This window comes from Eublepharis macularius, chromosome 17 (genome assembly GCF_028583425.1).
Source record: "Eublepharis macularius isolate TG4126 chromosome 17, MPM_Emac_v1.0, whole genome shotgun sequence".
NCBI classification, from domain to species: Eukaryota; Metazoa; Chordata; class Lepidosauria; order Squamata; family Eublepharidae; genus Eublepharis; species Eublepharis macularius.
In genome coordinates this window covers 21,806,816-21,832,220 of record NC_072806.1, presented here as the reverse complement: position 1 = coordinate 21,832,220, position 25,405 = coordinate 21,806,816, and the positions used below count along the sequence as shown (strand labels likewise).

Here is a 25,405-nt window from a genome sequence, read left to right as displayed (position 1 = left end):
TTAGTGTGTCTGTAACAGGAGAAAAGACCAAGAGTCCAGTAGCACCTATAAGACTAACAAAATTTGTGGTAAGGGATGAGCTTTCATGGGTCACAGCTCACTTCTTCAGATTGTTTGGGTGTTCCTGTGGCTTGGTCATAGATCCAGAGGAGTTAGCCATGTTAGTCTGTAGTTGCATGACAGTAAAAAGTTCAGTAGCATTTTTAAGACTAACCAACTTTATTGCAGCATAAGCTTTCGAGAACCACAGCTCTCTTTGCCAGATACATGGATGTATCTGACGAAGAGAGCAGTGGTTCTCGAAAGTTTATGCTACAATAAAGTTGGTTAGTCTGAAAAGCGTTACTGGACTTTTTACTGTGTGGCTTCGGGGACTCATTAGCAGAGGGTCCCTGGGCTTCTATCCCTGACATAAACACGGGGACCAACTTACCAGTGGTTTGCAAACTGCCTTTGTAGAGCTCACCTCCAAATGGAAGAGATTTCACCTGTTTCCTAGCAGCCTTGGTTCACCGCTCAGTCGATTTCAAGGGTCAGGATGTTCCACCCACCTAGCCTATCGACTCCTACCTTTGTGCCACTTAAAAGCCAATGACACTTACTCCCACCTCCCCTCTCCAAACTTCAAGAGCTTCCCTCCCAGGCCATATCGCCGACACTGTAATTACACACACGTTCTTGAAACATGGGCTTTTCACTCCTCCTTTCTTCCTGAGTTCTGCTTCCGTGAATTAGAACAGCCCTACGAGTGCCTCACCAAACCCAAATACTAGTCAATGTAGTACATTAATATCCTGTTCCCTCTCCAAGAAACTAAGGGGGGGTGTATATGGTTCTCCTCCCTTTTATCCTGCAAGGTAGGGCAGGCGGAGTGTGAGTGACTGGCGAGTTCCATGGCCAAGTAAGGAGTGGAACCAAGATCTCCCCAGGCTCAGTCCAGCCCTCTAATCACCATACCTAACTGCATCTCTACACACGCATCTCTACACTAGTGGAGAACAGAAGAGCCACTCCTCCAGTTCTTGATCCCCTGCGTGCAATTCCAAGTCACCCCAGGGGAGCAGGCATCTTACAAACCCCCAGGAGCTGTCTTATAGGCCTCTTTTGAAGAAATGGGGGAGAGATACCGCCCCCTTTAGCATTCTTGGACCATCTTAACTGTCATTAAGAGAGAGTATTAAAGGCATTGAAGGAGAACTAGTCCAAACAAAATGATCCTGGGAATGTGCCCCAACTCTATAAGCATGTAAAGGGCCTCTAGGGCAGCAGTGGAGCAGCAACTTTAACCTGCTCGCTGCCAGCTAAGCAAGAGACATGTATGGGCACGCGTGCCTCCGAGAGGAGCAGGTGGAGTAGACGAGAACGAAGCAAGGCAACACGGTTAGGTTAGCAAGGGCAGCAGAATCACAGAGTTGGAAGGGGCCATACAGACCTTCTAGTCCAGCCCCCTGCCCAATGCAGGATGAGCCTAAAGCATCCCTGACCAATATTCATCCAGCCTCTTCTTGAAAACTGCCAGCGAAGGGGAGCTCTCCACCTCCCTAGGCAGCTGATTCCACCTTTGAACTACTCGGACCCTGAAAAAGTTTTTCCTAATATCCAGCCGGTACCTTTGTGCATGTAATTTAAGCCCACTGCTTCGAGTCCTGTCCTCTGCTGCCAAGTGGAACAGCTCCTTGCCCTCCTCCAAATGACACCCTTTCAAATATTTAAAGAGAGCAATCGTGTCCCCCCTCAATCTCCTCTTCTCCAAACTAAACATTCCCAAGGCCCTCAGCCTTTCCTCATAGGGCTCAGTCTCCAGACCCCTGCTCATTCTCGTTGCTCTCTTCTGCACCCTCTCGATTTTGTCTACATCCTTTTTGAAGTGAGGCCTCCAGAACGGCGCACAGTACTCCGGGTGCGGCCTGACCAGGGCAGTATAAAGAGGGACTATGACCACCTGCAATTTCGATGCAATGGCCCTTTTGATACAACCCAAGATTGAATTAGCCTTTTTTGCCACCGCATCACACTGACTGCTCATATTTAGTTTACAGTCCACTCTTACCCCAAGATCTCTTTCGCATACACTACTACCCAGAAGTGTATCCCGCCCATCCAGAATTTGTGCTTCACATTTTTGTGGCCCAGATGTAATACAGTGCACTTATCTATGTTGAATTGCATCCTGTTCACAACCGCCCACTTCTCCAGAGTATTCAGGTCTTGTTGAATTTTAACCCTATCTTCTTGGGTGTTTGCCACTCCTTCCACCAGAAGGCGCCTTGTCCAAGGGCCCCGCCACCACCTAACTTAAGAGCTGACCCTGTTCCTAAGCAGGATACCTAAACAGAACCTCCATGTGCAGAAGCAGCATACCTGAGTGTACCAGATGATGGTACACAAACCACAAAGTATGGTTAATGCCCTCCTGCTTCGCTTGTTTCTTTTAGGGGGTGTGCAATTTTACTGGCTACAGTTGCCAACAGAACCCTTCGGATTCAGCCACCTGAGCATGAGTGCAGAGTTGCTGTGTCACAGCTAGAAATTTTAAAAAAAAACAACGCTCCAAAAAACTCCATGGAATTTGGGAAAGCAGTGCCAGTTTCCACATCTACTGACTTGGCAAGGACCAGTGACAGACGGGTTTTGAGATTGGGGGCTGGGTTTAGATGCAGAGCGTGGGAAGAGACGGGGAGGAAGAAATACTACACGTGGTCCCTGGTTTCCAGTTTGGGAGGGGATGTCTTGCTCCCAGAAGCAAACTATTTGAGCATGTGAAAGAGAGAGAGAGAGAGACGGCATGAGTATATTGGTATGTATTATGGCTGGGGCTGACCACAGCTGGTACTGCAAGCTGTAAACTGTAAACCACGGCTGGTACTGCAAGTTGTAAACTTGGCAAGGCAAGAACGCTGCCCTGCACCATCTGGGCAAGAGTTTATCACAAATATCAACGTAACATAGAGGCTAAGAAACAGAGCCCCTTCCTATATACAACAAGTCTCAGCCACAGATTTCTTAGGCAGCCTGAAGCTTATCAGAAGATGCAACTCACAAACGCTCGTATTGAAATAAATGGTGTTCATCTTTAAGGTGCTGCTTAATCTCTGTTCTATTTAGCCTTAAGCCGCGTCATTCCCCCCCCCCCCAGCCTCAGCCCTGTATAAAACAGTGACAGCAACACCAATCACCCTTAGAGGGCTGTCAGGAGAATACAGGCAATGCATTTTTTAGGCAGGATAACGGTTATTAAGGCTGGGGAGAGAGACTTCCGATACCGAAACATTCGATACTCTTCCCTGCACCAGACTAGCATCCGAAAGACATCATGATGTGACTTATAAATCTGGAGACACATTCCTCGCCCTTAAGTTTAGCTCTCCATACACTTGGAAGATAATTGGTCGGGGGAAAGGAAAGACAGAGAAATAAAAAACGAAATCACCCCCAGGAGCTGCCGTCATCCATGCAAACTCCTGAAGTTCAAAACTATTTCCTCAAGTGTAAATTCCCCCAACGCCTTCCTCCTGTCCCTCTTAACTAAGCCGCATTCTCGAACCGGCCTGGCATCGGAAACAAGCGACACACTGTCCAAAGCGCTGCAAGGGCGGCAGCTGCACTACTTGGAGGAGGCTGAGAGGGATGCTCGCAAACAAAAGAGAGACTCACCCCCCTGGAGAAAACTCCTCCTGCAATCCAGAGAATGCACATCCCATGACGATTCTGGAAAGGCTGGGGAGGGCTCCTGAACCCCTGCAGTTTCATGCCAGTTGCAGGGAGCTGTGAAAGGCCAAACTTGACTCTGCAGAGGGGATGCCCAGAAAGTTTCTCATCCTATCCCTCTCGGATCTTGCAGCCAGAAGTCGGCCTCCTTTTGTTAAAAGGCAGCGGGGCCAGCAGACCAAGGCGCTGTGGCAACTTCGTCCACTGGGACTTGTGCCGGCTGCTTTTAAAGTTACCCAGAGGGTCCGGCACGGTCCCAAGAACTGCAACATCTGGCAGCAGCAGAAAGGAATGAGGAGAGAGACTCAAGAATGAAATCTCCCAGGGTTCCTTGCAACCCAAGACACCCCCTCCTTCACTTTTGCCATTCAAAAGGGGGGGACAGTTTCCCAGCAAAAGACTTGTGTTACCCAGGCAACAGTTTGTACATCCGTGTTTTCTTTTAATTAGAAGAGAGTGCTTTTTTTTTCAATTAAAAGCAACTCTCTTGCTCCAGTGGTGGAGCTAAATCTATTTGGCCGCAAAATCTATTTACAAGAAGTCCAAATGGACTTACTACATTAAGAAAGGAAGATGCCTTGCTGTTTCTGTGCTAAGTTTATTATTGTCTGCTCCGGCTGGCAGCATTCGCCAGGGTCTCTGGCAGGGAAGAATCTCCAGAGATGCCGGATATGGAACCAGAAAGTTTTGCATGCAAGCCAGGCCTTCTAGCAGTGAGCCATGGTTTCTTTGGGCTGGGGGGGGGAGGCGGGAAGATGTATGTTAACATACCTGGTAGTCATCCAAATACTAGTTTACTCTTATCTTGTGTCCCACCGGCCCCAATCCTTGCTTTAGAAAACCCCTTTGAAAACAGGGCTTAATTCTTTAACATTCTCATCCTTTCTACAAGCGTGTAAGGTGGGCCAACAGAACCAGCCCCAGAGCACAAATGGAAGAGAAACGGACTAGCCAAAGACTCCCCAGAGAGTTTGTGGCCATGGCAACATTTGAACCCAGGACTTTCTGGCTTGCAGGTCACTCTTCTATAGCAGACACGTTTGTCAAAAACACACAACAGAAAAGTAGCGTACTGCTCAATGCAAGTCCGTGAGACAAAGACGAGCAAAGCAGCGAGGGGGAAACACGAGCCCGCAACGATGGAGAAAGGAAGAAGGTCGGAATAACCGGAACCAACTTGTGCCTGTGTACAGGAAAGGCCCCAAATGTGCAAGCTGGTGGGTGCTTCTGTGGCCAGATCTACGTGCCCTGCACTGCCATGAACAAGGTCCAAACAGACCTCAGAATGGTCAACCGCTGATCAGCTTGAGATTTCTAAAAAGGGGCAAGCCCGGGTCTAAAAACTGGAGTAGAACCTCCCAAACTGTGTACTACAAAAAAATACAATTAGAAATAGAAATTTTAGATAAATGCTAAATGTATTTTTCTATGTCCTTTACATTTTTACTCTGGATTTAACTATTCTATTGATTGCTAAGGATGTATTGCCATTGTTATGGTCTCTGACCGCAAATAAATTCATTCGTTCAATTAGAAATTCCTGCCAGCCCCGGCATACATGGGCAGAAGAGGCAGAATGCAGCATCTCTTCGTGATTCACTGCTCTGTTCTTGCCTCCCCTTCACCAGGGGACAGTCATTCCATCCCATTTTTATGTCAAGCATGAATACAGATCATTCAGCCACTTCAAGATGCAACAATGTGACCTGGTTTTTATAAGCTTCTTGTTGCCTCTCTGCATGAGTCAGCGCAGAACATTGATTTCAGTCGGGGGGGCTGCACAGAAAATGGGTACAGAAATAGCAGGCTTCTCTGAAGGCGTATCAAATATGAATTGTGCCTCCAACTTTAAATTTGCAAACGACAGCTCTCAACAACCAAGCTTTTGGAAAACGTTACTTAGCACTGGGACAGACCTATGTGGATAGAAACGGAAGCAGCCCTGCCACGTTTCCAGGAGGGCAAAGACAAAGCAATAGTTACAAGCTTTTCGCTTCTCAGCCCAGGCTCCAGGAAGTGGCCCTATGGAGAACAAAGAACTTTTGCTCGGAATTGCAGCTCTCCGAGAAGAGAGCGTTCCACTGTTCCACAGCTTGCTCTCTGAACCTGCTATGCAGCCCCAACCCACGACAGTTACCTGGAATATGCATACCTGGGAAGTGCTACCCACCTGCTTTCCTCTCAACATTGGTTCCCCTCCATCCCTGGCCACAAGTGTCACCCTGAAGCCTTTGGTGAAAAGGCAGGAAGGGGGACACACGTAAAACGAACCAGTCAATAAAGCTAGCTTATTAAAAGATTCCAGCATGCGGAAGGCATATGCAAGCCTGGAGAAAACTCACGTGTACATGCGCACTTGTGCATAGGCGGTCAACGTCCCGATCAACTGACCAGTCAAATACTGGCATATATGACCACCTATCGCGTGACTTTGCCCTGACCTGGATAGGCCAGGTGAGCCTGATCTTGTCAGATCTCAGAAGCTAAGCAGGGTTGGCCTTAGTTACTAATTGGATGGGAGACCTCCAGTGAAGACAAGGGTTGCAGAGGCAGGCAACGGAAAACCACCTCTGTTAGTCTCTTGCCATGAATACCCCACCACGGGTTGCCATCAGTCAGCTGTGACTTGAGGGCACTCTCCATCACCATCATTTGAACTTAATCTAATATTGTCAACTATTCTCTGAAGTCAAGACCACCACTGCGTAGGTAAGGTAGATTCTCTTTTCAATTTCATTCTGGTTTCATTAGTTAGCTTACCTTCACCCCGCTCAGTCTGGCAGCAGGGGGTGGGGGGCGCTGACCAAACAGCTGCGCAAAGCTCCTCCTGCTGGCCACTTGCCAGAATTGCAGGCGTCTCCCAACAGGAAGAACCAGTTTGCTGCCAAATTGGCACGACTGCTTTAGTTTTAAAAACCTGAGATCTGCATTTCACCAATAGCTATTGTTTTTTGGCATTTCAGCAAGACCGATTGCTTTGCTTTATTTCTGTACAATTTTGCTTTTTAAAAAACAAAATTGTAACTGAAAGACTGGCCCTGGTAACTTAGGATAAAAGCCAAAAGACTTTTCACTCTTTCGCAATCGTAATTCCAGAGCACACGCCCTATGCATCTGGTGCAGTAAAATTCAACAGAAGCCCAGCAGCATCTTAAAGACTAATTAAACTTTGTTAGCCTTAAAAAAAACCTCCAGTGGACTTCTGCTTAATTTCACAATAATGGCTAACCTATTTAAGTAGTAGCAGTAGTAGTAGTAGTAATAATAGCTGCGCTTATATACTGCTCTTCTAGACAGATTAGTGCCTCACCCAGATCGGTGAACAAGTTAGTGTTATTATTATCCTCACAATACAGCTGGGGAGCTGGGGCTGAGAAGAGTGGCTTACCCAAGTCCACCTACTGAGCTCATGGCAGTAGTGGGATTCGAACGAGCAGAGTGCTGATTTGCAGCCGAACCATTTAACTACAGTGCTACAGCAGCAGTACAAGTAACAAACCCACTTATGGCTAAAGCAACTTTGTTTTTGAAATAGTATGTATTTGTCCCTTATTGGACAGAGCATATGATGCTGCTTTCGGCCAAGGCAGCCCATTGGTCTGTCTAGCTCAGTCTGGCTTTCTTGGACTAGTAGTGGCTCTCGGGGGGCTCAGGCCGAAAGGGTCTCCCCCAACAACAGGCAACTGAGACGCCTTAGATGGAGATGCCGAAAATGGAACCTTGAACCTCTTTGGTGTCAAGCGCTTGCATTGTCACAGAACCATGGACCCCTGCGATTAACCAAATCTCCTTTGACTGGCCAAAGGCCCACCCCTGCATCAACTACTTACGTTGTTGGGTGGATAGTGGCGAAGTCTGGGACCTCCTCTTTTTTCTTGCGGAAGAAAAACCAGTAGGTCAAGAGACCAATGATGGCAGCTAAGAGGAACATGTCTATTATCATGCTCGAAGGATCAGAAGCTTGCAGGCACTACGTAGAGGAAGATTCTCCTGGGGGTGGCGCTGTTCTCTTTGCAGTGAAAAAGCTGGAGAGAGAGAAAGAAGCAAAGGCATCAGTTTCGTTTGGCAAACTTTTAAACCGACCCAAAATGTTACTGTTTAAACATTAAAAAGCTCATGATCTAGGTCATCCAGGTGCACATGCTAACATATTATCAGATTTCCTACTGACTGGACCAGTGGAACTCACCGACACAAGCTGTAGTGACAGCTACTGGCTTAGATGGCTACAAAGGGGGTGAGACAATTTCATTGGTGGTGGTGGGGTCAATCCAAGATTATTAGTTAAGAAAGTTAAATAGAACCTCCATGTTCAGAGATACTGTTCAGAGACAGTATTCCTTTAAATACCAGGCGCTGGGGGAAAACAACAAAGTGGGACGAGGACAGTTGCAGGTGGAAAACAAGATGCTAGGCTTAGAAAGCCCTTTGGCCTAATTCAGCAGGGCTCATCATCTAGATTTCCTTTTTAACATGTGAGCAAGGTGTCATGCTTTGATGACTAGGTGCAGTGTGGGCTGTATCCTGGCTGGCAGCATCACTTGCATCACATCTCATATGCTTTTGCAACAGGATACCTGGAAACAGGAATTGCAAGATCACGCTGCAGCTCTGACCTCTGCTCCAAAAGAAGAACTCTCACGCACCCTGATCGATCTTTGTTCCTTGTACGGATGCCGTTTCTCCCAACACCACAAGCAAACTCAAAATATTTCTATCCTGCCTCACCACCCATGTACTTGAGAGACAGCTAACATGTTTTCCAAAACAAAGGGAGAGACCGCAACAGGAAATCGTTAGCAAATGCATGGGGAAAAACACACAGAAGACAACTGACTTCATTAACCCACAACAGTAAAATAATATCTTGCTCCTACTTAGGGATTGCAGGCATTCAAAGTGATTCAACACATATTTGTAATCCTGGTAACAGCCCTGTAAGGGAGGCCAGGACAATTTTCTCCATAAGATTCGATCTGCCACATCACAGACTGACGCCGATGCTGTAGGCCTAAGCAGAGACACAGACATTGTAGAACTAAGCAAAGTTACATCCTTCAAAATCACTCATTTCAATGGATTCAGAGCTAAACTACACATCGTTTTCTAATTATTCGGATCTGGACTCCTCAAACCTCACACACCTTCCCTGCTGCTGGGACGGGATTTTAAAAGTCCACAAGGGCTCGATTTAGATCAAAACTACAATATGGGGGAGGAGGGGCCCCTGCCTTCCCTCCCACTCCCATGCTATTTTCACAAACTTAACCAACCCGTTATTTGTCCCATTATTGATCTGTAATTGTGTAAAACTGTCGGGGGGGGGGAGTTATGAATGAGTCAAGAAGAATCCTATCTGAAATGCACAACCACAATTGTTTTTTCTTTAAAGAATTCTGAGCTTCTTTTGGCTGGGAGTCAGGAGGACACAGCTGGAGAGAGCTGCATTTCCAATTTTTCGCTGTGGGTATTTCACATAATGCCTCAAAACACTACTACACACACACTGTTGGTGCAATCCAGACAACAGCCTTATAAATTTGGCCAGTATTTTCAATCTCACATACTGCAGAGATTCAAACTCGGGACTTACCAGTTACTTTACCAGTTCGCCACTCTCAATACACTTTCCTTGAAGTGTCAACATCGAGCTGTTTGTTTCAGCCTTCCTGCAGCGACTGCAAACCTTGCAAAGGTTTCGCCCCCCTCCCTTCATAGCCTTCCCCTCTGTACAATCAGAACAGCTCAGCCAATGGGTCTCATTTGCTTGCAGTGCCCTTCTGTGACACTACAAGTGCACAGCCAATCACTGTCAGGGGCTACTAAACACAGTGGGGCTCTGAGTTATTATAGGAAAAATCTCTCCTGTGATTTGAGAAAATACTCCCAGTCCACCACAGCTTCCGGCTTACGCACCATGGGGCTAAGATAGGGTGGCAGCAGTTTGCCTGGCCAAGCTCAATGGGGAGGCAAGACTTGAACCCCGTGCTCTGGGGCTGCCTTGGGCCTAGGTTTCAATAAAGCCACATGAAGGTCATTGCCTCTCAGTCGCCCTTTAAAATTGCAGAACGGCAAAGCAACGCTGAAACAAGTTAAGCAACGTTCCTTCTCATCTTTTCAGACATAATGTAGGTTAACGCCAACGCCAGTCATTGACTTGCGTCGCAGAGTTATTCAAAAATGACAAGAAGGCAAAGCTTTTGGAAAAGCCAAGAGGTCACGAGCGAGACCTACTAAGGGGGCAAATCTGCCTGATTTACACAGATTTAACAGATGCTTCCCTACCGCCAGTCATAGGATAATCTGTCAATCCTTAAACGCCTCCTACATTAGGTTGGTAATTCTGGGTTGGGCCATTCCTGGAGATTTGGGGGCCAGAGCTTGGGAGGGGTGGGGTATAAATGCCCTCCAAAGCAGCCATTTTCTCCAGGGGAACTGGTCTCCATGGTCTGGAAAGCAGTTGTAATTCTGGGAGATCTCCAGGCCCCACCTAAAAGTTAGCAACCCTACTTCCTATCTATATCCCTCTCCTGCACGAACGCCTTAGACTTACCCTCAAAGCCTTCTGTGGCCTTGACCCTGCTCATCTGCTTCCCCCACCCCACCCCTGCCTGCGGCCTTCATGTCTCATGCTCCCTTCCATGTCTCCTCCCTTTTGCCCCTTCAACCTAAAACTGCCTCCCAGAACAGCCTGCACTACACTGCCAGCTTGCTTTCTTCAAATACCTCCCCAGAACCCACTTCTCCCCCACCTACCCACCCACCACGAGGCCTTTAACAAAACTCCTTCATCTCTCTATCCTGCTGAAACTGAGACAAGAACTCACAAACTGGAACAAATGCCGATTTGTCTTTTTGATTATCTCTCTCGACCAGTTCCCTCAGTGTTGAATCTGAAGGTGCAGGTTCCTTGGGGCAGAGACCTGTCGCCTTGTTTGCTAAAGACAAAACTCTTAAAGCCTTCCCTCTTCTGACGGCCTTCCCTTCCCACCTTCCAAATATCCATCTGCTTAAAAATAAAAACCCTCCCCTTTTCACTCACATGCAGGACACCTTCCCATCCAAATTAATAAATCACATCAGGACAGGTCAACTACAACTAGAATGAGCGTGATGAAGCTGAATTAGATTTGAGAGGCTCTGCCTCAAATCCCTACTCTGCCAGGGAAGCTCACTGGGTCTTTGGGCCTGTCATCTTTTCTCAGCCTAACCTACCTCGCAGGATTGTTGTGAGGATAAAGTGGGGGAAAGAGAAGTATGTACACAGCCCTCCAGTTTGTTTCTGGGCTCAATTCAAGGTGCTGCTATTGCCCTTTAAAGCCCTAGATGGCTTGTGGCCAGCATACATTAATAACCACCTTCTCCCATATGAATCTACCCGCCTATTCCGGTCATCTTCAAAGGTCTTGCTTTAGATGCCCCCACCGGCTGAGGCTAGACAGGAGGCAACCTGAGAAAGGGCCTTCTCTGTCGTGGCACTAAAACTTTGGAACTCCCCTCCCCAAGAAGATGTGCCTGTCTCCCTGCCACTTTCTTCCGTCAGGAGGCGAAGACTTTTGTAACATTTGGTGAATTCCCAATAAACTCTTATTGGCCTTCCTCCCTGGTTGCGTGTGCTTGTATGTCTCTAGGCTTTATTGTATTGTTAAATATTTATACATACATTTTAAATGCTTTTTTGGTTTTAAAGATTCTAATGCTTTGATGCTCGCTGCCTTGGGGGACCGTATTTGGATAGAAAGGCGCCATAAAAAAGTTTTAAATAAAATCAACAACATAAATGTGCACAGTGTTTGATGGGGTCTCTGATCTGCTAATCCAAACCAAACTTCATAGGAACGGGGCCCAGACAGCAGCAAGTCAGCTGTGCCGGTGTCTCCTTGCAACTCTCGAACCTTAAATCTTAAGGGGGGGGAATCAAACACTAGGGAAGCCCTCACCCACCCAATTCCCACCCTCGGGCTTTTAAGTGGAACGGCCTGCCTGAGGAGATCAGGAGAGCCCCCACTCTCCTAGCTTTCCACAAACGACACAAAACTGAATTATTCAAAAAGGCTTTTTGCTCAGCTAGGAGGGCTGTATTGTAGGTAGAGGGTCTTAGATGCTTCACTCATGAGTTAAGGATCATAGACTTCATTACGTTGCCTTACATACTGTTGCTTTAAACATGAACTCCTATATACTACCTGTGCTTCATGTTGTCTAATGTCAGTCCTAGAAATGCTTATGTTCTGTTTCAGCATTTCTTCTACTCTGTATTGAATTCTCACTAATGCAATGTCTTTGTAAACTTGTATGTATTTACCCTAGGGCATTGTTTGTAGAAATGTCCTTGATATTGACTGCACCACCCTCACTCTGTGTAATCCGCCTTGAGTGTCGGTGAGAAAGGTGGACTATAAATAACGGTGGAGGAAAGTGACCTCAAGGCATAACTTATGGCGACCCCTGGCGGGGTTTTCATGGCAAGAGACTAACAGAGGTGGTTTGCTATTCCTGGTCTCTGCAACCCTGGTCTTCACTGGAGGTCTCCCATCCAATTACTAACCAAGGCCGACCCTGCTTAGCTTCTGAGATCTGACGAGATCAGGCTCACCTGGGCTATCCAAGTCAGCGTAAATGACATAAATAAAATAAGCTGCTCAAACCCTGCACGTGGTTTGTTTGGGGAACCTGCGGCCAAGAACAGCCACAGAAAAGGGAAAGGGAAACGCTGAGAGCGCCTCGAAGCTGGTGGGCTGCCCAGGATTCTCCCTGCCATGTGTGGGTGACAAGTCACAATGACTCAGCAGAATGGAGATGCAAGATCTGGCTCGCTGGGCCATTCATAGATAAAAAGGAGAAATGCAACCACAGCAGATGCTATATATTAAACTCCTAAATGCATCGGGGGTTCCAGAGCAGCCTTGGAGAATATCAGGATTAAAATTTGCAGAAACCAGTCGGTAGGCCAGAGACAAATGAGAGAGGTGGGGTAGAGGAAACGTACACGGCCCCGCTTTACATTGTTTTCTCCAAAGATCTGGGAACACTTTGAAAAAATGAAGCTTTCGGGAACTACAAGGGCAGCAGGCAAGTGGAAAGGTTTAATTCCCAGCATCTTCAGATAAAATGGTTAGGTAAAAAGGTGATGTGTAGAGCCCAGCTCCTGGAGAGCGGCTGCCGGTCAGAAGAGGCAACACTGACATTAGACCCGAGGGTCTGACTCAGTATACAACTTCCTGCGTTCACGTGTGTTCAGGAGTCCAGAAAAGTGTTAAAGCCAGTGGACACTGCAATTTTAGCTATCTGCCTTCATAAGAGGCATCAAACTAAGCCTGCAGTGCTATATATATAGTCTTTCCAGAAAAATTAACAACAGAAAACAGGAGCTGATGTAAAATCACTTGAAGCTCATTATAGATTATGTCTGGAGAACATTAGCCAAGAAGAGTTATTGCAAAGAGAAGCATTTATTTTATTTTATTTTCAGGAGATGCTACAATTTTCCACAGCCCAGGGGAGAACGGGAAACGGGCTCACAGGCAGAACTCCCAGAGCTGGAAATCACTGAGAAGCATCTTATGCCAGTAAGCTCTTATCGGAATTGCTTGACATATATGGAAACTAGGGCAAACGGCACAGTAATTCCCCGTCACATAAAGGCTCCCAAAAGCCCCAAATCACCTAGCCAGAGGAGGCTTCCTGCTGCCTCTCTGCATGAGTCACCCCATGTTCTTGCACAGTTCCCATTGACTCTGGGCACCTTGCTTTTGAGGAGCTTTATTAATAATAATAACAACAACATTTTATATAACGCCCTTCAGGACAACTTAACGTCCACACAGAGCAGTTTACAAAGTGTGTTATTATTATCCTCACGACAATCACCCTGTGAGGTGATAATATACACTGCTGCTATTTCAGTGGGGCTTGATGCAAGAGAGCGTCCTTACTGATTATGCTGGGCAAGTCGTCTCAAACTGCCTTGTAACAAGTCAGGCCACCAAGTCGAACCGTCTTGCTCAGGACAGCAATCCCCCCGCCCCTTTACATTTCCCAGAATCCCCAGAGCCTTAAATATTGCATTTAGGGTACCAGGGAAGAGGAGGGTGATGCTGTGATGGAGAAGACAACCACAAACTCCTCATCACAGTCTCTGGGAGGGAGAGGAGACCTCTCTCCATGTCGCTACTGAGGTTAAAGGGTTTGGGGACTCACAGAAAAAGGGGTACAGGGGCTTACAGAACAGGCCAGCCATTTCCCCTTCAGCGTTGAGCAAGACTGTTCATAATCTGCAGAGCCATTTCATATTCCAGCCTGGGAACGCTCACTTGCTACTCCACTTCAAGGCCTCTCAAGCGGAGGGCCCTTCCACGCTCTGCTTGTGCACAGCATCTACTCAAATGCAGCCGCCTCCTCTAAATATTAAAGCGATGAAGCTGCCTTATCTCAAGTCACGCCATGGATCCACATAGCAGGAAAAGGTCTTTCCACAACACCTGCAACCTGTAAGAGGAGGCACCAGCGATCAAGCCTGGAATTTGTGTGTCGGGTTGGACCGATTCTTGCAGCTCTGTGCTGTTTAGGCTTGATCTGTTTCCACTCCTGGGGGATCCAGAAAGTTCTTCTCATGAAGTCTGCAAACTTCGTTGGAGCAGATTCAGGTGGGTAGCCATGTGGCTCTGCAGCAGAGAAGCAAGACTTGATTCCAGTAGCCCCTTAAAGGCCCACAAGATTTCCAGGGTGGAGGCTTTCAAGAGCCAAAGCTCCCTTCCTCAGATACTTGACAAAGGGAGCTTTGACTCTTGAAAGCTTCCACCCTGGAAATCTTGTGGGCCTTTAAGGGGCTACTGGACTCGAACCTGCTTTGCAGAGCACAAATTCAGGGGAAAAGAGGAAACAGTTCTCCCTTCCTGCCCCTTCCAAAACCCTTGGGGTGGGGGATTTCTCCCTTTACTGTCTATACAGACTGCATTCACTGGGACTGCACCACCAACCCAAAGCCATGCATGCATACTGCTTTGATTTCACAATTTAGAGACCCTGGTCAATGCACACACAAACATGAGCACACAAACAAAGCTGCCTTATACTGAATCAGATAATTGGTCCATCAAGGTCAGTATTGTCTAAGACGGGCAGCGGCTCTCCATAATTTTATATAGAGGTCTTTCGCATCACCTGCAACATGGTTCTTTTAACTGGAGATGCTGGGGGTTGAACCTGGGACCTTCCACACGCCAAGCAGACGCTCTGGCACTGAGCCACGGCCTTTACCCCTCAGAGAATCTCTGGGAACTCCTGGGAGCCAAGGTCCCTGTACTGCAATACTGCAGAAGCACAAGATGTGTGTGCGCAGGGGAGAGGGCTCCCAGAGAACCAGTTTGGTGTAGTGGTTAAGAGCAAGGGACTCTAATCTGGAGAGCGGGTTTGATTCCCCACTTCTCCACTTGAAGCCAGCTGGGTGACCTTGGGCTAGTCACGGCTCTTTGGAGCTCTCTCAGCCCCACCCACCTCACAGGGTGTTTTGTTGTGGGGATAATGATAACATACTTTGTAAACCACTCTGAGTGGGCATTAAGTTGTCCTGAAGGGCGGTATAGAAATCAAATATTATGATGTTATTATACAGCACAGTTTGCTCTCTCCACTGGCGTCTGCTTTTCTAAGTGTCAAAGAGACTCCATGGAGCCCTGTCAGCCCTGTGTGTTTAAGGGGCTCTGTGAAGGCCAACACTAAAGAGCTCCTTGAACATTGACAGTGTCTTTTCCAAGCATTGGTAGAGCTCTCCAGAACTCTAGGAAAGTTTTGGAAGTGCATTTGCCAAGATTCCTAAATCACAAGGTCATTTGAGTGTGCTCCTACGGGACAGAGGGGGGAAATGTCTAAGATTCCACGCACGGTACTCACTTCTGACAACCTCACAGTTTAGGGACAGCAGCAAAGGCACTCCCCATGGCTTTTTGCCACCATGGGGTGTGCAGACAGTAAGCTTTTTTTAAAAAAGGAAGGAACTTGTTCAATCTACTCAAGTCCTTTGAGCTGGGGGGAGAGCAGGTTTATTTCAGCGCAAAATTTAATCAGACCTCGCAACCATCCCTACCTTGGCATCCAAAGCATGTGCTCCAACCACTTACCGACAGGCCTTCCCTTAAAGCAAGTTGGTCTTTGCACACCATCACCTGGAACAGCCCCCCTACCACCAAATCCTCCATGTCTCCTAGTTTTTGCAGTTAAACGCTTGCCTCTTTTTGCACCGGTGTGTGGATTCCTTTCCCTTCCCACATCTAAGTTCCAAGAAGCACTTCCCCTTTGGAACGCCCTCCCCCTTGAGGCCTGCCTGGACCCTGTTTCTTTTAGATGCCAGGCAAAACCCCATCTTTTTACCCAAGGCTTTTAATCAGGGGTTTTATCTGATCAGCTTTTCCAAGGTCTGCTTCTGTTTTATGGGTCGTTTTTACACCGCTTATGTCCAGTGGCTTGTCTTTTAATGGCGTCTTCTTTTTTATGCTGAAGAGGTGGCATAGAAATATTCTAAATAAAAATGTAAGAAGCAGTTTACAGATCTCATGTCCCACTTCTCAACTTTCAGTGTGAATTCCAGAAAAGCTGCCATTTAAGGCATTTAGCAAGAAGAAAAAAACCTTAGGAACAAGTTGCATAACCCAGACTATAGAGATCTACCTATGTTACGTAAAATCCTTTCTGCCAATTGGCAGGGATTCAGTCTCCGCTCACAGTGCAGGTAAGCCGGGAAGGGATTCTTCCGTTCAACTGAGAGCCCCAAAAATCTGGAGCCGCAGGTGGGGCCACCTTCCTGCTATCTGGATGGTATTATGAAAGGGGGGTGGGTGGAAGGCTTATCTTGTAAATAGGAAGAAACAGGCAAGGGGGGTGACTCGTAACAGCAAAGGTATGCATGTTCTGTGCGCATGTGCAGATTCATGAGGGTGGTATAAAAGCCCACAGTGGTGCCAACTGAACTACCTTTGGAAAGTTAGCCAGAGGGGACTCTTGACTGCCATTGGTTGAAGTGCTGTGATCTCACAGAGGTTCAGGAAAGGCAAAAGAGACCAAGAGTGAAAAGAACAGTGAGCAAGGCCCACAGAGGCTAAATGACATGTGGGGAAGCTCAGCAAAAAACACCGGAGGAAAGAACGGCCCACAGGAATGAAGAGGCAGCCAGATAGCGGAACATTTGGCCAGGAGATAGAGTGGAGGAGAGGTTCAGTCTACATACCAATTTGACATGATCAACTAAATATATAGCTGCAGGTCTTTAAGACTTCTGACCTACCCCTGAAAAAGAAATCTTAAGTTAGCCACACTTCCTAAACTTATTTTACTTACTACATTTTTATTCCACCCTTCCTCCCAGAAGTTCATGGCAGCATACACCTGTCTCCCCTCCTCCATTCCACTCTCATAAGAACCCTGCAAAGCAGGTTAGGTTGAAAGCATGTGACTGATCCACGGTCCCTCACTAAACTTCCAAAACAGAGTGGGGAACTGACCTTAGATCTCCCAAGTAGTAGCCCGACAGTTTAACAACTGCACCATGCTGGCTCTAAACAGATGTGATCTGGTGTTCTATCAGCTCTCAGGATCTCCAGAACAGCCAGTGGTAGTTAACAGTAGTAGTACTGGCTACTAGCAACAATTAAGTATTCGCATACCTTCCTGCTACCTAGGCCTAGAACTGCTAGGTAGTAAGAATGCAATGGTTACTACTATTAGCTACTAGTGATTACAATCAGCATCTAACAGTAGCAACTATTAGTAATATTGACTAGCAATAGTGACCAGTGGTGAGGAGTATTATTATCAGAAGTTCCTAATAGTAGCATACATGGAAGCATTTACACTATTCCTATTATACTAGAAGTTCCAACAGGCAGTGTCAACTCAGTGCAGAGAAGCAGTTCCATTTGCTGCTCTGTAGAAATTGCACACAGCTATCATTTTGCCCAAGAATCTCACAAGCATCTCTGGAAGCACAAGGACTAGAAACTTGCCACGTTAGAGTTAGCAGCTTTCCATATCCATTTTCTCTAGTCACACTGCTAGAAGCAGGAAAGCAGCGAGAAAGCAACTGAAGGCTACACCTGTCCTAAGCAACAACGAAAGCCTTAGCAGGCTTGTACACTCCTGTGACTGGTCACACACAATGACAACAGTCAAATGCCTCACTTCGGAGTGCACCTTGGGACACAGATTTCAGAGTGAGAAAAGAGCAGCAGCTAAGGAGAGGGAAAGCTCCAGGGCTTTGAAGTATGATGCTGAAGTCTAGAAAACCAGCATGGTTTTATGATCATTATTACATTTTAACTTTTTTTAAAAAATGGAACATGCACCAAGCTAGAACTTCAGACTCGGATGCTGACTCAAAACTCTCTTATACCAAGACAGACCATTTGTCCATCTCGGCCAGTTTGGTGTGGTGGTTAAGAGCGCGGGACTCTAATCTGGAGAGCCGGGTTTGATTCCCCACTTCTCCGCTTGAAGCCAGCTGGGTGACCTTGGGCTAGTCACAGCTCTCTGGAGCTCTCTCAGCCCTGCCTCACAGAGTGTTTTGTTGTGGGGATAATGACATACCTTGTAAACTGCTCTGAGTGGGTGTTAAGTCATCCTGAAGGGCGGTATATAATTCGAATATTATTATTAATATATTATTACCTCAGATCCTTGAGATTATACCCTGCTTTTCTTCCTAAAGGGGAATCCCAAAGTGTCTCACACCATTCTCCACTCCTCCATTTTATCCTCATGACAACCTTGTGTGGTAAGGTTAGGCTGAGAGTGTTCTCCAGTCCTCCATTTTATTCTCACAACCACACTGTGAAACTTTTGTGCTGCCTCGTTCCAAGCCACAGATGGGCCAGTGGCCAAAATGGGCACCAGATGGTCCAGTGGCCAAAATGGGACACATGGAATTTTCTGCCGGGTTGGGCAGAGATCGGGATGGAAATACATCCTGCCTCAGCTCTCCTCAAGAAGTGAGCAGAATTCAGCTTCCCAGTTCAAGCATCTCTTTCTTGCCACCTGTTTGCATCATGTCGCTCTGGCATACGAGAAGCCAACGTTGCGCAAGCGCACCTTGCATAACCTTTCCGCAGCATAATCAAGGCTTATCGTCTGAGAACTATTTGGAGCTTGGGAGGTAAATGTGGTCATCTTCCATGAGACCCAAGACCAAGCCAAACATCAGGAAGTGTCATGTACAGTATTTGCTTTGCAAGCCAAAAGCCAGAGCAATCAACCGATCAAGGAAGAGAGACAGACAAGGCTCTGGAGCCCATTTTCAGTTCTGGCCTGCAAAGCAAAGCTCTACAGATCCTGGCGTGGCATAACATTAATGTCTTACACATGGGGTAGTTTCACAACTCCAAAAGGATGAGCAATCAGTATAAAAGAGCACCACCCGTATGAGTTATTAATACGAGCGTGGCAACAAACTGGGTCATAAAAGCCACAAAGCCAGGCCACCCAAAGACAAGGAAGAGGTTTCTATAAACTTAGGGACTCCCCAAATTACGCAGAAAATTACAACTGTGTAAAAGTTAACAAAACTGAGGAGCGAGTGCACATCATGAGATCAGAAAACCGAGAACGGCTGAAAGTCAGTTAAAAGGAGAGGGACTAGGAAGAGAGAAATCAGCAAAGAAACTGGTCCTTGAAAGTATAGCGAATCCCAGGAGGATTAGGAGACTGTGTAAAGATATCCTACACACACACAAAACGCACACATCACTTTGTTCCCGTCCTCCCCAGCAAACTTCATGATCAAGTGGCTCTCCATACGGCATTGAAAGGGGGCCCACCCAGAGAGAACATAGGGATTTCTGTATATTGGGCAGACTTCATAGTAGTATTTTCCTGCATGCTATGTTTTTTTGTTTTTTAAAATCAGTCTAGGCCATTAAGAAGGGGCTAAACCTGGGGAGACCATGACATCACCAGCAGCAGATTTTGTCTCAACCCCCCTTCCCACAGTGGAGCCACCAGTTCCAGATACAGAAATTCACTCCTAAATGGAAAAGGAAAACTCTTTGTTTAGGGAAACAGCCGATCTCTCTTATACCCGCAGGGGATTCCTATCGGGAAAACACTGTGCACTTGTGTGCACCCTCTCTCTCTCTCTCACACACACACAGAGCCTTGCAACTCCCTGGATCGTATGGGCCCTCCTCTTATCACCTCCCTTGCATTATGAACCAGGCGTTTCTCATCCATCTTCCAAATCAGCCCTAACCTGATCGGCATGCACCAGAAGTCACTCTAAATAGCTTCCAACATAAGCTCATTACCAAAACCAGCACTGCAGGTAATTTTAGGAGTCCACTCATGTGCAGATTACCACTAAGTGAGGACTGGGTTTTTAGAAGGATTAATGGGCCACAAGTGCTTATTAGTCAGACCAAATGCTCAGGTAGTTGTGAGTCAGAATAGCTATGTGGAACCTCCGCATTCATGTGGTTATTAGTCAGGACAGGTTAATAGAACCTCCATATTCAGAAACAGCCTACCTTTGAACACTAGATTTGGGCTGTCGGTCATTGGTAATAATGACCAGACAGGCTTTGGTCTGAGGCACTCAGTTTTGAGACGGTAAACAGCTATAATGATGGCATCTGGAATTTCATCTCTTTCTCACTACCCAGATCCTCACCTTAACTAGGGGTAAAATTGTTATCTCCTATTCCCCATCACCCCCAGTCATAAATGGCTTCTTGCTCAGATCAGCAGGCGAGGAAAGAAATGCGTAGGCATCATTATAATACAAACCGGCTCTACCCAGAGAAAAAGCATGATATAAAAATCAAACAAGATGGGCAGAGCTGGTTGGCAAGAATACACAGGGCTGGCGCTGCCCCTATTAGCCTCACCCAGTCCTGGGAGTGAGTTCTGTCCAGCACGACAGGCGATGTAACTCGATGTCACGAGGAAAAGCTCTCTCCTCCTCTTCCCAAAATAGGCAGCAGAAGTGTATCAGGAACACCTTTCACCCACTTCCAGCTCCGAGCCACCCTGGGTGCCGCATGGCAATTAACTGGATAATGCTGCTGCCAAGGTGCAATCATGCAAGCTGCTCATCAGGGCTCATTCATTCTCCACTGAAACTAAGCCTATGTTCTTACATTCCCATCTACCACACTAAGAAGTTAGGCTGCATTCTCCTTGGGGGCAGAGACTTGCCTATTTCCTTACAGAGGCACAACAGTCTTGCTCTGTGGCACCAGCTATGTTTATTCCAGAAAGGCGGGGTGGATTAAGACTGGATGCATCATGTCATGTGCTTTAACATTTATAGGCATGGTGGTGCAATTCAACACCCGTTTGGTCTCCTTGGGGTGGGGAGGAGAACCGGACCCAGAGCACTTGATCTGCAGGAGAGCCACACTCATCCAAATCTAGCTCTTTGCTTCCAGAGCTTTCTGGAGCAGGTGAATAGAGCAGAGCAGAGCTTAGAGTGCTTGAGATCTGGGTTCAAGTCCCCAGTGAGCCATGAAGATCCTGTGGGCGGGGGCATAGCTTGGACCAGTCACTCTCAGCCTTCTTCACAGGACTGCTATGAGAAAAAAGCCAAGGAGCCATATACTCAGCTCGATGGAGGAAGGGAGAGAGAGAAATGGGATAGATACCTGAAGGACCACTGGGTCCCAAAGGAGCCAACCCTCCAAATCAAGATCTTCTGCAGAAGTCCTTCCCCAGGTGTTCCCACCTTTAGAAACAAGGTGGGCAGAGCCTTTTCTGCAGTGGCCCCATGAATGTTCTACTTCTTCCCCCACATCTCCTGGCTGGAGATCAATCTGTTCTAGCTTCCTGTGCCAAGCCATTTAAAATTCCCTCAAGCTTTAGCTTGAGTTTGGTTGTGTCCAAATAGGTGACATCCCACACCCCGTTTTTTCATATTTGGGTGGTGCTGGTGGTGGTCATCATAATGCTCCTGTTCGGATGGCTGTTTACTGCAGTTTTTTTATTGTTAATTATTTCATTGTTGATTTTTGCAGAAGCTCTGCCTTGAGTTGAGAGTTGGCGTAATAAAGGTCAAAAATACGGATATGCCAACATATGGGCTAGCAGCATTGGCAAACTTCCTTGCAAAGTTGCATTACTTCGCTCTAGAACGTCCAAAGCACTTTTGTTCACAATCTTCCCAAGAGCCCTGTAAGGTAAGCCAGTAGTGTTTATCCTCATGCTGCAGATTAAGAGGACAGGCAGCTACAGGGGAGAGAAAAAGACAGGCTTGCTTGGGACAATGTGCTTTGCTCCCTCGAACAAAACACAAACTGGGGACTTACAGCTCTACTGTGAATGACAGTGCCCTCAAGTCATAGCTGACTTATGGTGACCCCTGGTGGGGGTTTTGTGGCAAGAGACTAACAGAGGTGATTTGCCATCGCCTTCCTCTGCAACCCTGGTCTTCAATGGAAGTCTCCCATCCAATTACTAACCAAGGCCAACCCTGCTTAGCTTCTGAGATCTGATGAGATCAGGCTCTCCTGGGCTATCCAGGTCAAGGCTCAAGCTCTAGTATGAACATACAAAGCTACACCATGTCAGAGCCTCGGTCCATTCAAGCTCAGCTTTGACTGGCGGCAGCACTCCAAAGAGGCAGAGAAGAGAGACTTACTTGGTACCCTTTAACTGGAGCTGCCAGAAAACTGCATGAAAAGTAGGTGCCCTGCCACTAAGCCACAGACCTGTCCCCGAAGAGGCTCCAGATTTCACATGGGCAGTCCTCGTGGAACAAGAGCCACCAGCCGTATATTTTTGGAGTATAAACACCACATTGTGAGAAGAGGGCAACACATGTATTTTTATGTGAGTACAGCTTCCATTTGTGGTAACAAGAACCCCCTCCCCTCGGAAACCCACAAGGAAAATCTATGTGTTGCTCTGTTTTTACTGCATTCCTGATGCAACCCGCTATCTGCAGAGAGCTACACCGAGAGTCCAATGTGCTCGTCACTGGAGTAGGGGAACCCACAACACTACACCAACCCACAAGGACCAGCAATCTCTTTCCCACAGACCCAGTCCGGACCCAAAAGTTACCTGCATCTTAAATACCTCTCCTTCTCTGCCGATGATCAACAGAGAGCTTCAGTTAAAGTTGTGAGAATAAGATGGAACTTGGAAAAGTTTTCCAAACACGTGCAGCCAGAAGTCACAACCATGTGCTCACGTTGCATGCACATTGGCAGGGCAGGGCATTTCGTAACCATAACTCCCAGGTTTGAAAAGCCGCACTGCTTTGGGTATTCTTTCAAATCAGAAACAAGCACACCTTTTAATTCAGCTCTCGGGCAAACCGCCTCTTGAGAAAACTTTTTTTGTTTAAAGATTCCCTTGAGCCTCCTATTGAGTTACCTTCTGGCTGAAACAACTTGTACAAGAGCTATTCAGTTGGACTCTCTGTTCACTGGCTTGTTTTTAAAAGAAAAAAGAAAAAAAACCTGTCTTTCTTTCCCCTCCCTTATTGCCAGAGGCAAAGTTCATCCAAGGCTGGAGAAAAGTGAGAACACATTCTCTGAGCTGCAAATGCTCCCAAGAGATAATTGCCTTTTGGAGGAGAGACTAGAGAGAGGGGGGAAGGAGCCCAGAAAAGCCTGGAGAACATCCACAATTATGTGCAATAAACAGTCTCCCCCTCCCAAATATGTTCCTACTCTAGTGTCAAGATGACTTCCTAGGGGCTTGCTTGATTGGGGAATAGGCACATCTTCTCCGCTCACCATGATTGAAGGCACAACTCTGATTTGTTGTGACATCCAAATGCGGGAACCTGAGCAAACTGAGGTTTGTTTTTCACTCTTGAGTTTCGAAAATTCTTAGCTACAGTAGAACGCCTGTTCCCGGGAGGCATGGGGACAGAGAAAACAGCTAAGTTTGATTTCTTAAGGCACCCACATTCGGATGACACAAACATACTGGCATCTTTAATCTTGGCAACACCACACCAGGAGAGAAGAGACAAAGAGCACAAGCCTAACAGTTTATCAGATCTGCACACCTCCCAACCAATTGTGACATATTTGGATTAACTTATTTATTTCATGGATACCCCTGTTTCTTCCCCGATGGGGACCCAAAGCGGGGTACAACAGTGTCCCCTTCTCCTTTTTATCCTCACAACAACCCTGAGAGATAGGGTAGGTAATTATAATCATAAACTGGGCTTATGATTTAAGATGCAACAACAAAAAGCCACACTCTGCCATTACGCAAACAAACACTGCAGATCCCTCAGGCTCATGGGCTCCCTTTACCTCCATGACACACAGCCACTGAAATGAAGATTCTTGCCATCGTATCCGGACCACAAACCGTGGTGTGCTTTGTTTCCTAGAAACCAAATTCCACAAAATGATTAAAAACTAACTGGGAATCCCAGGAATCCCGGAAGTCTTTAATTAGATCAAAGTATGTGAGAGGAGGAAGTGGGTGTCAGAGCATCCCCCAAGTTGATCCGCTGAGCTGCAAAACTACATTAGTGCTTCTGAAACACGTCACTGCCTCTCTAACAACTCAGACCTTTTTTTGAAAAGGATACATTTGGTAGCTTATCAGTGCAATTCTAAGCAAAGTTACGCCACTCTAAGTCCATTGAAATCAATGGTCTTAGACTGGAATAACTGTGCTTGGGACTGCACTGTTAATTTCTTAAAAGGAATGACTGAACACAAATATCAACACAATCCAATTTAAAACATTTTTGATCCTGCCTCTCCACTGAAAGAGTTTCCAAGGCAGCTAAGAAATTCAGGGTGCTCATGTGAACAACTTCGAATAAGGACAGATTCTGAATGGGGTTACATAACGTAACATGGGGTTTTTTTAACATATGGTAAAGCAATTAAGAAATTGTATTCTGGGGATCTGAAAAGCCTCATGTTGTGTGAGAGACGGATGGTGCGAATGAGCAAAACTAGAGTTTTACGGTACTGACTTGATATCCTCTGGGTGACTCAGGTCAAAGTGGAATTTGGATAATTATATGTAAAAATATTAAATAAACTTTTGGGTATGTTCTATGGCATTGTTTATGGAAATGTCCTTAATACTGTACTGAAATGTACTTGATACTGATTGTACTCATCTCATACTGTATAATCTGCCTTGAGTCTCAGTGAGAAAGGCAGACTATAAATGACATAAATAAATAAAAATAAATATTCAATAAAGCAAATGTCATCATTACTATACATGTTCTGATTTAATATTTATTATGATTCAGAGTTGTAAAGGTTTCACATATGGACACCCTGTACCAAGAAATGGGCAATGAAAAGCCCATCCAACAAGAACCAAAATAGAAAAGAGTCCAGTAGCACCTTTAAGACTAACCAACTTTAAGACTAACCTACTAAAAAGAGCCCCATGGCCAGGGTGGATTTGATTTAAATCAAACTGATTTAAATCATGATTTAAATCACTAGTCATTAAGGCTTGATTGAAATCATTTCTACATAAAGACTAATTCTTGCTGGTATAACTTTAATATGCAAGTAGATGCCTGCCTTACCGATAGGTAAAGGAACTTCATTAAAGTATTCCCAAACTGGGTCTCTTTTATGGCCTGCTGCCATTATAGGTTTTTTCCTCCAAGGAAAGAATGTGATAAACCTCAGGTCATACACACAAAAGATCCAAAGACTTGTGCGGTATTGTGCTCAAAAAGTTTCACTTTCATTTTGTACTGCTTGCCCCT

General features: G+C 46.3%; 1 protein-coding gene across 2 annotated transcripts in view; it reads right to left on the bottom strand.

Annotated features, from left to right (window-relative positions):
• The window catches only part of LOC129344422 (NADPH--cytochrome P450 reductase), a 68,429-nt gene that overhangs the window by 27,673 nt on the left and 15,351 nt on the right, over window positions 1–25,405 (bottom strand). For both annotated transcript variants that reach the window (XM_055001036.1, XM_055001037.1), the window contains exon 2: window positions 7,539–7,733. In XM_055001036.1, coding sequence (XP_054857011.1) covers window positions 7,539–7,651 — 113 coding nt within the window. In that variant the 5' untranslated portion in view covers window positions 7,652–7,733. The remainder of the gene's footprint in view (window positions 1–7,538; window positions 7,734–25,405) is intronic.